We start from the raw sequence: 13,365 nt of genomic DNA on the forward strand, positions 1-13,365 counted from the left end.
CCTAAGGTTTCCCGATGGCCTTCTGTTCATTGATGCGCAGTATCCACAGGCCTTGGAGTCGAGACTCGACCCCAAGCACACTTGATGGGGACCTGTCACAGATATCTATTTAAGACAGTCCCTACAGGGCTTGAAACCTGTCATTTTAGGGGGTGTGACATTCTGTGCATACTGTAAACATTTAGATGAGAATCAAGGTAGAGAAATTAGAAGGTGCTCCCGATCAGCGTCTGAAGGCACAGAAAGAAAGAAACTCGCATCAGCGCACGGAAGTGGTGCCTACAGAGCCCTGCATGTCATATCCAGGGCAGAAACGGTGTCAGTGTGGTCCCCCAAGGCACCACCTTCCGGCGTCAAGTGGTACTGCTGAAATCTTTACAGATCCAGTCTGACACCTGGAGAAATATTCAAAAGGTGAGAAAGCTGCGGACCTGAAGTTTCTATCAGAATAGGTTGCTATCAATTTCTCAACATTTACATATAAAACAGAAAAATCTTCACACTTATCATTACGCAAATTGTACTTTTTATCCTGTGAATCCGCCGTAACTAATTGTAAACATGCAGTCTCACTCTGCGCACCATAAGGTATAAAACTGGCAATAGGTTGAGTCTACCATAAGTGGAAGGAAGTGGACACTGCTGACACGTTTAACATCAATTTTCTTCTTAGACTAACAGTGTCCGGGCTTAAGGACGAGTGAAAAAGAATTGTCTCGAGTAGAGGGGAGAATACACGTTTTAACAAGTATACTGAGCCTAATGGTTTTCGTTATATGTCAGAATAGAATACTCAGCAGGAACAATTCATGTAGTTTATAGGCACTCCAGTTTTAGAAGCAAAAGCAACTGAGGGACAGGAAGAGCTAATGTTTTTCCAAGGCTCAAACTGTTAGTTAATTAGCTAAGCAGGGATTTCACTCGAGATATCCTGATCATTCAACCTAACGAGTCAATCGCCACATCAAACACACGTTAAAAAAATATAGATAGCTTACACATTTTACTTGTCAACATTAAAATTCTGCCACAATAATCAGGCATCCATTCCCTAATGTACATACTTTAGATCATAACCTGGAAACAGACCGAAGTATTCAATAGGGACGACCTATAAACTTGAAGGGCTTCTCTGTAGGAACGATCTAGTCCTTGGGAGATGCTAAGCCTGTTGGTTCATACTTGGCACTATTTACATTCAAAGTAGGTCACATACCATTAATAGGGGTTATAATGCTCTAGCTCACCTGCAATCTGCTTCATAAAAGTCATACACACGCCATCTGCCCCGAGGACGCCACCCTTGACCAACTCTCGCACCAGCCACACCAACTGCAATGAGGAAAAAAACAGTGGTCAAGTTACGGGCCCAGAACCGAGTCGGAGACAAACTCTAGTATTTCCTGCACAAAATCAAAGGACCAAGAATCGGAGTAGACGATCATAAAAAAAAAGGAACACAACATTTACTAGTAGGAGGTTTGTGAAAAGATATCAAACAATGTTCATGGTCCTGATCTAAAATGAGAAAAAGAAGCATGCGGGCTGCAGGAAATCCTTAACAGACAAATCAGGAAATGTTTTTAGATGGCTGCAGTTAAACCTACATGCATGCTGAGCACAAGTGATAACTAAGCAATATTTGTGATCCACTGCAAAATCTTAGGACGTGAAAAAGAAACCCTCGGTGTTTGGATGGAATTCCCTATGGGTCTTTCAGGTCCAGTTCCTGGACTCCTCAAAACTATCTCCTAAATATGATCCACTCCGACTCCAAAATTACACCCAAAAAGTGGTGACCAACCAGCTGTTCGATTAGGAAGAGAGCAGCAATGTCTTCTGGGAAGGGCTTTGCCTAACAAGGTATACAAAAAGATTATGTGGATAAAGCAAAGCACCATGAGGTTATACCCTTCCAGATCTTGAACCTTTTGAGATATCACAAGAACGATAGAGCTGGAGAACCCAAATCGCCATGTTAAAGCTCTGTTGACTCATTGCTGGTGGTGTCACTGCTGTATCTTTTGGATGGAAGAGGCAGTGGTGCCAGATGCACCTCCATCATTTCTGCCTAGCACAGCATGGCGGTAGGCATGGTGACCGGATGCGTTACTATGTCCTGTGCAACGCATCTCATGGCTCCAGGGGAAGTGGTCCAGATGCTCCACAAATAATGGGGTAACAATCCTGTGGGTAATTTAACTATCGGCACCAGGTGAGGGTCCAGACCTAGAGCCGGGCACCTCCTGTCTGAACAGGGCTAGGTGCCCTCCATTACACCTCAGAAGGAGTCAGAGGAGCCTGTTTATCTCCATTACCATCGCCCCACACCTCAAGGCAGAAATAAGTATTGGTGCCGGAGGACCTTCAGTTACCAGAGCATCACAGTAGAAGGAAGCAGAGGTACCTTATACCCTTTGTGTACCAGTGTATCACATACTATGGTGGAGGAAACCACGGGTACCTGCTGCACTACTTTTACCCATGTTGTTCTGGAAAGGAGCTGTGGCGTCGCTGCCCTTCTTTAACCCATGTTGTTCTAGAAAGGAGCAGTGGCGTCCGCTGCCCTTCTTTTACCCATGTTGTTCTAGAATGAAGCTGTGGTGCCAGCTGCCCTTCTTTTACCCAACCTGTTCTAGAAGGGACCAGTGGTGCCAGATGCCCTTCTTTTACCCATGCTGTTCTAGAAGGGAGCAGTGGTGTCTACTGCTCTTTTACCCATGCTGTTCTAGAAGGGAGCAGTGGCGTCCGCTGCCCTTCTTTTACCCATGTTGTTCTAGAAAGGAGCTGTGGCATCAGCTGCCCTTCTTTTACCCATGTTGTTTTAGAAAGGAGCAGTGGTGTCCGCTGCCCTTCTTTTACCCATGTTGTTTTAGAAAGGAGCAGTGGCGTCCGCTGCCCTTCTTTCACCCATGTTGTTCTAGAATGAAGCTGTGGTGTCAGCTGCCCTTCTTTTACCCAACCTGTTCTAGAAGGGACCAGTGGTGCCAGATGCCCTTCTTTTACCCATGCTGTTCTAGAAGGGAGCAGTGGTGTCTACTGCTCTTTTACCCATGCTGTTCTAGAAGGGAGCAGTGGTGTCTACTGCTCTTTTACCCATGCTGTTCTAGAAGGGAGCAGTGGCGTCCGCTGCCCTTCTTTTACCCATGTTGTTCTAGAAAGGAGCTGTGGCATCAGCTGCCCTTCTTTTACCCATGTTGTTCTAGAAAGGAGCAGTTGCGTCCGCTGCCCTTCTTTTACCCATGCTGTTCTAGAAGGGAGCAGTGGTGCCAGCTGCTCTTCTTTTACCCATGCTTTTCTAGAGGGGAGTAGTGGTGTCAGCTGCCCTTCTTTTACGAAACCTGTTCTAGAAGGGAGCAGTGGTGCCAGCTGCCCTTATTTTACCCATGCTGTTCTAGAGGGGAACAGTGGTGTCAGCTGCCCATCTTTTACCGAAGCTGTTCTAGAAGGGAGCAGTGGTGTCAGCTGCCCTTATTTTTGCCCATGCTGTTCTAGAAGGGAGCAGTGGTGTCAGCTGCCCTTTTTTTTACCCTTGCTGTTCTAAAAGGGAGCAGTGGTGTCAGCTTCCCTTCTTTTACCCATTCTGTTCTAGAAGGGAGCAGTGGTGTCAGCTGCCCTTATTTTTGCCATTGCTGTTCTAAAAGGGAGCAGTGGTGTCAGCTTCCCTTCTTTTACCCATTCTGTTCTAGAAGGGAGCAGTGGTGTCAGCTGCCCTTATTTTTGCCATTGCTGTTCTAAAAGGGAGCAGTGGTGTCAGCTTCCCTTCTTTTACCCATGCTGTTCTAGAAGGGAGCAGTGGTGTCAGCTGCCCTTATTTTTGCCCATGCTGTTCTAGAGGGGAGCAGTGGTGTCATCTGCCCTTCTTTTACCATTGCTGTTCTAAAAGGGAGCAGTGGTGTCAGCTTCCCTTCTTTTACCCATGTTGTTCTAGAAGGGAGCAGTGGCGTCAGCTGCCCTTGTTTTACCCATGCTGTTCTAGAAAGGAGCAGTGGCGTCAGCTGCGCCTCGTTTACCCATGCTGTTCTAGAAGGGAGCAGTGGCGTCCGCTGCCCTTCTTTTACCCATGCTGTTCTAGAAGGGAGCAGTGGCGTGTCAGCTGCCCTTGTTTTACCCATGCTGTTCTAGAAAGGAGCAGTGGCGTCAGCTGCCCTTTTTTTTACCCTTGCTGTTCTAAAAGGGAGCAGTGGTGTCAGCTTCCCTTCTTTTACCCATTCTGTTCTAGAAGGGAGCAGTGGTGTCAGCTGCCCTTATTTTTGCCATTGCTGTTCTAAAAGGGAGCAGTGGTGTCAGCTTCCCTTCTTTTACCCATGCTGTTCTAGAAGGGAGCAGTGGTGTCAGCTGCCCTTATTTTTGCCCATGCTGTTCTAGAGGGGAGCAGTGGTGTCATCTGCCCTTCTTTTACCATTGCTGTTCTAAAAGGGAGCAGTGGTGTCAGCTTCCCTTCTTTTACCCATGCTGTTCTAGAAGGGAGCAGTGGCGTCAGCTGCCCTTCTTTTACCCATGCTCTTCTAGAAAGGAGCAGTGTTGTCAGTTGCCCTTCAATACCCGCTGTTACACACCTCACGCCTGAAGGAAGCACGGGGTCGGCTGTATATCCATTACTGGAGCCTTGAAGTACTCAGGTGAAAAAGGCAGCAGTGCCTAATGGACTTATTGACGACTTACACAGCCAGGAAGATGGTGGTGCCTGCTGCACAGTTCCTTACCTGAGTCCGGCAGGTTTCCTGGAGCTTCAAATACTTCTCCATCAGCAGCTGATTAATCTTGTTTAAAATGATATTCATCCCATCTCTGGCGAGCAGGGCGAGGTCTCGGTAGGACTAGGAGGAGGAGAAGCAGATATCAACAGCACATTCATGCATGTGAAGGGCAGACAGCCATGCATTCCCTGGCAACGACAGTCTCTACAATATACACACATGCTGGTCAATAAGGCAAGGGATAGCCAAATGATGAAATGAGGGTTATGCACGTCTCCACTGTGCACAGAAAAGCAGGTCATCATGTGTATACACTGCTAGGCCACACGAAAGGCAGAATGTGTTCTACAGAAGGGACCCCAACATGTCTCTCGTACTCCCTTTTTACCCAAAAAAGTAATCGACCCCACAATCCGAACATAATAGACCAACCTCACTACAAGCACTCACCACTGCGCAGACATCTGCTGCAATACTCTCCTAGCCAGCATTCCAAGCATTCACTAATGCACAGACATCTGCTGCAATCCTATCCTGGTCGGTCTTCCAAGCATTCAACACTAAGCAGACATCTGCAGCAGTGCTCTCCTGGTCGGCCTTACAAGCATTCACCGCTGCACAGACATCTGCTGTAATGCTCTCCTGGCGGGCCTTACAAGCAATCACTACTGCTCAGACATCTGTTGCAATACTCTCCTGGCCGGCATTCCAAGCATTCACTAATGCACAGACATCTGCTGCAATCCTATCCTGGTCGGTCTTCCAAGCATTCAACACTAAGCTGACATCTGCTGCAATGCTCTCCTGGTGGGTCTTAAAAGCATTCACCACTGCACATACATCTGCTGCAATCCTCTCTTGGCCGGCCTTACAAGCATTCACCACTGAGCAGACATCGGCAGCAAAGCTCTCCTGGTCAGCCTTCCAAGCATTCACTGCTGCACAGACATCTGCTGCAATCCTCTCTTGGCCGGCCTTACAAACATTCACCACTGCACAGCCATCTGCAGCCATGCTCTCCTGGTCAACTTTACAAGCATTCACCACTGCGCAGACATCAGCAGCAATGCTCTCCTGGTCAGCCTTCCAAGCATTCAGTACGCCACAGACGAACAAGTTACTCACCTTAAGTAACAATGCTTCAGTAAGAGACATATGTAGTTATAGATGCCTGACCTTTAGAATTAAGCCCCAGGTCTCAGACTTAATCAGGAGAATTTTTTCATAGCAGAACCCCTCTGCGTCGGTAGGTGGCGTCGGTCGACCCACCTGCGTCACCTGCGTTGGTGTCGCCGGGATGACGTTGCGGTCTCTACTTAGACGCCACTCCTGCGAGCTGACGTCAGTTCTGACACGACTTTCCATGCCAGAAGCGCAGATCCATGCAACACACTGACCACTGGTGCACATAACTAGGGCCCTAGAAGGGATTACCTATCCCTAGAATTCAGTTCGCACAACGAGGAGGATGGGTGGGGCGGTAAGGAAACTATAACTACATATGTCTCTTACAGATACATTGTTACCGAAGGTAAGTAAGTTCTTCATCTTAAAGAGCCTGTAGTTATAGATTCCTTACCTTTAGAATAGATACCCCAGCAATGCCAACCCCGGTGGTGGGTCTGCGAACTAAGTTCACACCAGGAAATCCTGAAGAACAGAAAGGCCGAAAAAGCAGTCTCTTCGGATTTGGCTGTCCAGGCAGTAATGTTTTGTGAACCTGTTCAGGAATGCCCATGTGGCTGCCTGGCAGGTGTCACGCTGCGGAACTCCACATCCCAAAGCAGTAGTGGCTGCCGTCACTCTGGTAGAGCGGGCGCTTAGTCCTACTAGAGGTTTCCTTTTCGCCAAAGAATAGCAGATTTTGATGCATAGGACAACCCTTCAAGAGGTGCACAGCCCGACCTTTCTTGGTGCCCAGATTACCCACGAAGAGTTGATCGTCCACCAGTAAATCTTTAGTACGGTCAAGGTAGAAAGACAGCGCACGTTTTGGGTCGAAACGGTGGAGTCTCTCCTCCTCTTTGGAAGGGTGTGGAGGCAGGAAGTAGGTGGGCAATGTGATGGTCTGACCTATGTGGAAAGAGAAATCTCGAAATGTGGTATTAATCCTAGGCTATTGGCGCTTACAGGTGGAAATTACACATATGGATTTAGTTAGGACACTTATATGGGACGGTGCTGAAAGGTATAGAGAACCACCAAACTCTAAAAACCTTGAGCCTAAACTATCTATGTGGAAAGAGGTAACAACTATGGGCAAAAAAGAGGGCCTACTGCGAAGGACCACTTTGTCCTGATGAACTGCAAGAAAAGGAGACTTGGATGACAGAGCCTAAAGTTAATTCACCCTGCCGGCAGAGGTGATGGCGAGCAGAAAAGCAGTATTTAAAGTAAGAAGATGAAGAGGACAATTATGTAGTGGCTAGAAGGTAGCACACATAAGATAAGTAAGGACAAGATTCAAGTCCCATCGGGGCATTACGAAGGGAGGAGTAAAGAGATGAGTAATGCCCTTCAGAAATCTACTTACAATAGGAGACTTCAAAAGAGAAGGCTGATCAGGAAGGCGAAGAAAGGCCGAAATGGCCGAAAGATAGCCTTCAAGGGTGCCCAGAGCAGACCCATGCTGGGCCAAGGATAGAATGAAGAGGAGAACCTCCGAAAAAGGGGCAGAAAGGGGATTCACAGCCTTTGCTGTGCACCATGTCACAAATTTGTTCCATCTACAGGTGTTTACCATTTTAGTGGAGGAACGTCTTGCTGCCAAGAAGACGTTACAGACTTCGGGAGAAAGGTCAAAAGCTGTCAACTGTCGCCGCTCAATCTCCACGCAAGGAGGTGGAGGCTGGACAGGTTCAGGTGGAGGACCGTCACCTGCTACTGCGACAGAAGATCCTCCGGAAGTGACAGTATGATTGGAGGCCATGCTAAGAGCTAGAGGTACCAGACTCTTCGTTCTCAGTCCGGAACCACAAGAATGACATGGGCCCGGTCGCACTTGATCTTCTTCAGCACTCTGGGTAGAAGTGGTACAGGCGGAAAGGCGTGCAGGAGGCTGCAACTCCACACGCGACGAAGAGTTGCAGAGCGAGCGCTGCCTTGGAAACTCCAACGTGCAGAACTGCTGACACTGCGCATTCTCTTCGGTGGAGAACAGCCCTAACCCAGGCCCCCCCCGCTGCTGAAAGAGACCTTTTACCATCTCCGAGTGAAGACGCCATTCGTGTTCCAGCATGCACCGGTGGCTGAGTTGGTCTACCATGGCGTTCAGGGAACCTGCCAGGTGTTGAACCACCAGGGATATGCCAATATGTTCCAGCCATCTCCAAAGGGGAAGAGCCTCATTACTTAGGGTGCACAACCCCACCCCCCCTGTTTGTTGCAGTACCACATGGCGGTGGTGTTGTCTGTGAACACTGGCACTACTCTTCCCTGAACAGAAGAAAGGAATGCCTTCAGTGCAAGACGGATCACCCGAAGCTCCAGAAAGTTGATGTGGAGCCCGGAATCCGCCAGAGACCAGAGACCCATGATCTGCGCCTCTCCTATGTAGGCACCCCATCCTAGGAGTGACGCATCCATCACCACTGTGAACTCTGGTTGGGAAAGGGAAAGGGATCTGCTGTTGACCCAATCCTGGTTCGTGAGCCACAACTGTAATGGACGTGCAGTACAATCGGAGATCTGGACGATATCAGAAAGATTCCCCTGATGCTGCGCCCACTAGAACTTCAGGTCCCACTGCAGAGCCAGCATATGCCACCTGGCATGATCCATCTGCAGGAGGCCATGAGGCCCAGCAACGTCAGGGTCATTGTCACCGAAATACGGGATAGAAAGCTGAAACATTGGTATCATAGCCTGAATATCCCGGACTCGGTGCTCAGGAGGATAAGTCCGAAACTACGCTGCATCCAGAACTGCTCCAATGAAAAGGAATTCTGAGAGGGAATCAGGTGCGAATTCAGCACATTGATAGTGAACCCCAGTGAATGCAGGAGGTCCACAGTAGTCTGGAGTTGGGAGAAGATAGCCTCAGGCAAGCCCGCCTTCAACAGCCAGCCGTCAAGATAGGGGAAGTCTGTAACCCCTGATCTACGCAGAAGAGCTGCGACCACCGCAATCACTTCAGTGAACACCCAAGGGGCACTGGTAAGGCCAAAGGGGAGAACTGTAAATTGAAAATGCTCGTGGCCTACCGTGAATCATAGGTAACGCCTGTGGGCTGGCAAGACGGGGATGTGGAAATAGGCGTCCTTCAAGTCCAACGCTACCATCCAGTTTCCGTGGTCGAGGGGAGACAGGACCTGAGCCAACTTGAGCTTCTTGAATGGTTGAGGGCCCTGCGGTCTAAGATTGGACACAGGCCGTTGTCCTTCTTGGGTACCAGAAAGTAGTGTGAATAGCAACCACAATAGTCTTCGGGCACGGGGACCCGCTCGATAGCTCCCTTGGCCAAGAGAGCTGTAATTTTCTGGCGGAGAAGGGCCAAGTGATCCTCCCACATGAGATGGAGTGTTGGTGGCATGGAGGAAAGGGTAGTCTCGAAGGGGAGGGAGTAGCTCCTTCGGACTATCTGCAAAACCCACCTGTTCGACGTGATGTTTTGCCAGTGGGGGAGGGGATGGCGAATCCTACCACCCACTGGCCTTCGGTGGCCCTGAAAGGTCGGACTAGGAAGGTTTGGAGGCTGCTGCAGTGGGGGGTGTGGGTGCACTGGCCCGACCGCTGGCCCCCAGACCTGCGCCGCTGGGTCCCACGTCCGCGGCCACGCATAGACTGGGTATCTTGTGAGGTCTTGTGGCTCGATTAGATGGACCGTGGAGGAACACCCCTTCCGTAGCCACAAAAGGGGGCAAAAGGCAGACTGCGTGGGGCAAGAGATTGCTGTGAGGCCCGAGGATCTGGCATTAGCACCTAGAATCCTTGAAGCGCTCGAGCGCTTAGTCCGCCTTGTCATCCAAACAGGCGACGGCCATCAAAAGGCACGTCCAAAAGAGTAGATTGGACATCCCCTGAAAAAACAGACGTCCTCAACCAGGCATAGCGCCTCAGGGCTACCAACGTGGAAACCATTCTCCCCAGAGAGTCGGCGGTATCCAGTCCACACCGGATGGTGAACTTAGCGGAGTATTGACCCTCAGCAACTGCATGTGTGAGCACGGCCCCGGCCTCCTCCAGGCACTGTGGCAGCACTTGCGCAACCGCATCCCACATCGTATGGGTATTACAGCCCAAGAGGAGTGTGCGGTGTTCACCAACCGCAGCCCTAAGCCTGCGGAAGAAAACATCTTCTTCCCAAGGTGGTCCAGCTTCTTGGATTCCCTATCTGGGGGAGCAGTAAGGAATGCACCTTTAGAGGACGAGGCTTGGACCAACCTTACTGCCCAGCAACCAGCCCTCCAAAGCCTTAGAGGCACAATCGACAAAATCAGACCAGTCCTGAGACTGAGTTTTCTGGGTATCCCTGAACAGCAACCTGTACTGCTCAGTGGTTAGGCCGAACCCATCAATTAGTGTGTTTTTCAGGACTTGGTAATCGTTAGCGTCCTCAGCTCTAGTAGTGAGGAGCTTATCTCTACCTTTACCTTCAAAGGAGAGCCACAAGATAGCTGCCCACTGACTCTGGGGGACACACTGTACAGTGCAGGCCCTCTCCGAAACAGGAATCCATTTGTGGATATCATCCCCTTGCTTAAAGGGGGGCACTATCTTACTCAGGTGTCTAGTGTCTAAACTCCTGTTTTCCCTTGGCGGAATGCTGCCACCAGTGGGGTTTTTCCCACTCAATTCTTGCTCTCTAGCAAAGGCGAGTCTCTCTTTGGCCAGGGCAAGTTCTTCCCTTTCAATCCTCAGATTGACTTCCCGCACTTTAGCTTCGTACACTCTCCTCTGAGGGGATGTCATCCCTCTTTGAGAAGAGCCTCGAGAGCCATTGGTTCGAACGGATCTATTAGAGCCTCTCGACAGAGACCTAACTCGTCCATTCCCAATGTTAAGCTGGCCTGAGAGGGGCCCCAGGGGTCTCCTAGTACCATTCTCGTGCCGGCTTAAGTTGTCCCTAGTTAGCTGGCTAACTACTACTGGACCTTTGCCTGCCTCGTCCTCAGATGGCTCTAGATCCTCATCCTCCTCTTCACCTTCTGCGGAGAGATGGATAAGGTCAGGGTCACCTAAGGTTCCCTCGAGGGGGGGCATATTCCCATCTGGATGAGAAGGGTCTGTGTTACCAGCCCTCCTAGCAACATAAGTCTCCAAGAGACCAATCAGAAACGGAATGGTGGGGTTTGCACCCTGTTTTAGCTTCCTGGATGTACAGATCTGTCGCATCTCTTGGAAGCTAAGTGCAGCATATCTGGAAGTGACCTGTGGAGGGTCGACTGACACAAGGGGAGACTCAGAGTTTCCGCCTTTGTCTGACATGCTGCTTCTAGTGTGGTGTAAGTGATGCACCTACCTACACTATATGTTTACCTACTGATCCCTTGCTAAGAGTTGCAGCCAAGGTGTGCTAAGTCTTGAGGAGCTACAACAGCTGGTTCAGTAGAACTCAGAGTATTCTAAGCTAAGTTATATGTACCTGGAGTACTTATGCGATCTTTCACAAGATATTCTTAGGATACATGTGGTAAAACAACAGCAAGCTCGGATCCCAACCGCTGCTCACCAATGTGAGAAGTTGGCCTGATATGCAGTGCTCACTATTCTAGTGATCACTATGCATCAGTCCAAACGACCCTTATGGTGATTGATTGTAAGTCAACCTTAGACCAGCTATCCTAGTAGCGTGGATACGAGCAGTCTTCGGGCTAAACTCTAGAGGGCGTGTTAAGCCAGCTGTTATACCATCACATATACCCCTTGAACACCAAGTGAAAGGACACCGCACAAGTGTTATGAAAATAAACAGTGTATTTATTAGAATCACAACAGCCCTGTACTCTTTATGAGGACAGGGTACTAAGCACACAACAAAACTCTTAGGAAAATACTTCAAGTGCACAATCTACACAAATGCCCGAGGGCACGGAAAGTTTAGTGTTCTCGGGCGAACCCGATAAGGTAAGTCGGAAGCGACAGTGACTCTGGACCCTTAAATAATGAGGCTATGCGGGCACCGAAATGCCGAAGTTACCTAGCCCAGGGGCTGCGGCTGCACAAGTCTTTACAGACGTCGGGAGTCCTCGCTGACGAACCAGGAGCCGGAAGGAAGGAGTTGCTGGCCGGCGACCAGTGGAGATAGTTCGTAGAGATCCAAGCCTGGATCAGAGATGGATGACACCTGAAAGCAGAGGGGACCAAGTTCGTAACTACTAGCCAGTAGTCAGAGGGTACCAGGAGGGTACCGGATGATCGTCACCTCGACTAGGTGAGTGGGCGACGCTAGGCTCTGCAGTCTCACGGACCAGGAGGCGTTGTCGGCGACCAGGATGGAGGTGCGAGCTGTCCCACGAAGGTTGATGCTGTCGGCGTCGCTGAGCCCAGGATTGGGGCAACAAGCCTTGGCAAATTCAGGGCCACGTGGTGGACCTAAAATGGCGTCTTGAGTGGACCAGGAGGGTCCGGGGTGCTCCTCTTTCAGAAGGGAGCAAAGGCCAGTCTGGAGCAACCAGACCAGCAGCGTTGTTGTCGGGCATCGTCGAGAAGGCCACAAGCCAGCGGGCTAGTAACCAGACAACGTGATGAATAGCAAAGAGCAGAAGGGCCCCACGCAGATCGTGGAGATGCTGGGAGGCTGCACTTCGGTGCTGAAGCTGCTCAGGGTCGGGGCTTCTCGGACCCCAGAGCACTCACCAGAGGATCCCTCGGTGGTCGTGCTGGTTTAGAAATCGTGCAGGTTCTGATGATGGCCAGTCCCTCGAGGTCTCGTCGCACCCACGGATCTCAGCTGAGCTGACGAGGTGGGTAGAGGTCGGAGGTGCCAGGGAAGCCGGTTCTCGTCGAGCTGGGCAGTCGGATTCCTGAGGAAGGACGTGCAGCAAACCGCAGAGTTCTTAGATGGTGCCTGCAGATGCAGGGTGACTACTCCTTAGCCACAAGGGAGAAATCTTGAGAAGAGTCGAGAGTTCCTTTCGTAGAAAGTAGTTCTTGATTCAAAGATGATCTAATTTGGAAGGGTCCCGCTCCTGCCTTTATCCTAAAGAAAGGGGTGGGTACGCGACTAGGTCCTGCCCTAGGGGTGGGACCAGGAAGGGGGGTGGTTACACCCCTCTCCCATGCCGGACTTTCCCCAGGCCAGGGGCTGGTGTGCCCCTGGAACTGGTTCTAGCCGGCAGATGCGTAGTGAGCACCGGGGTGCCACTCCGCAGTCACCTTCCTGTAAAGCCCTGCCTACCCAGGATACACAAAACCCTGTCTGGGATGGTGCGAGCACCGCCCCGGACAGGAAACCCTTTGTCCAAGCTCTCCTCGCTGGAAGGACTCCCAGCAGCAGGAGGTCAGACTCGTGTCTGTGGTGGCAGCATCAATTTTGTGGAGCGGAGGCTTCAGTTAACTTTAACCGGGGTTCACAGTTACGTACATGTCGTGTCCCTCTAGAAGGGTGGAATGCTAACCCCGTCGCCAGCATTGGTGAGGGGTCAGGATCCCGATTCGTATGACACCTTACTCGACATTTCTTGATAACGCGATACCGGAGTTAGCGATATGGTACGCGTTATCA

General features: G+C 50.4%; 1 protein-coding gene across 1 annotated transcript in view; it reads right to left on the reverse strand.

Moving 5' to 3' along the window:
• The window catches only part of INTS3 (integrator complex subunit 3), a 677,967-nt gene that overhangs the window by 433,635 nt on the left and 230,967 nt on the right, over nt 1-13,365 (reverse strand). Inside the window, exons 4-5 of the mRNA XM_086947563.1 lie at nt 4,707-4,820; nt 1,248-1,332 (exon numbers count right to left, since the gene is read on the reverse strand). Coding sequence (XP_086803689.1) covers nt 1,248-1,332; nt 4,707-4,820 — 199 coding nt within the window. The remainder of the gene's footprint in view (nt 1-1,247; nt 1,333-4,706; nt 4,821-13,365) is intronic.

The sequence above is a fragment of the Lissotriton vulgaris genome, chromosome 12 (genome assembly GCF_964263255.1).
Source record: "Lissotriton vulgaris chromosome 12, aLisVul1.2, whole genome shotgun sequence".
Lineage (NCBI taxonomy): Eukaryota > Metazoa > Chordata > Amphibia > Caudata > Salamandridae > Lissotriton > Lissotriton vulgaris.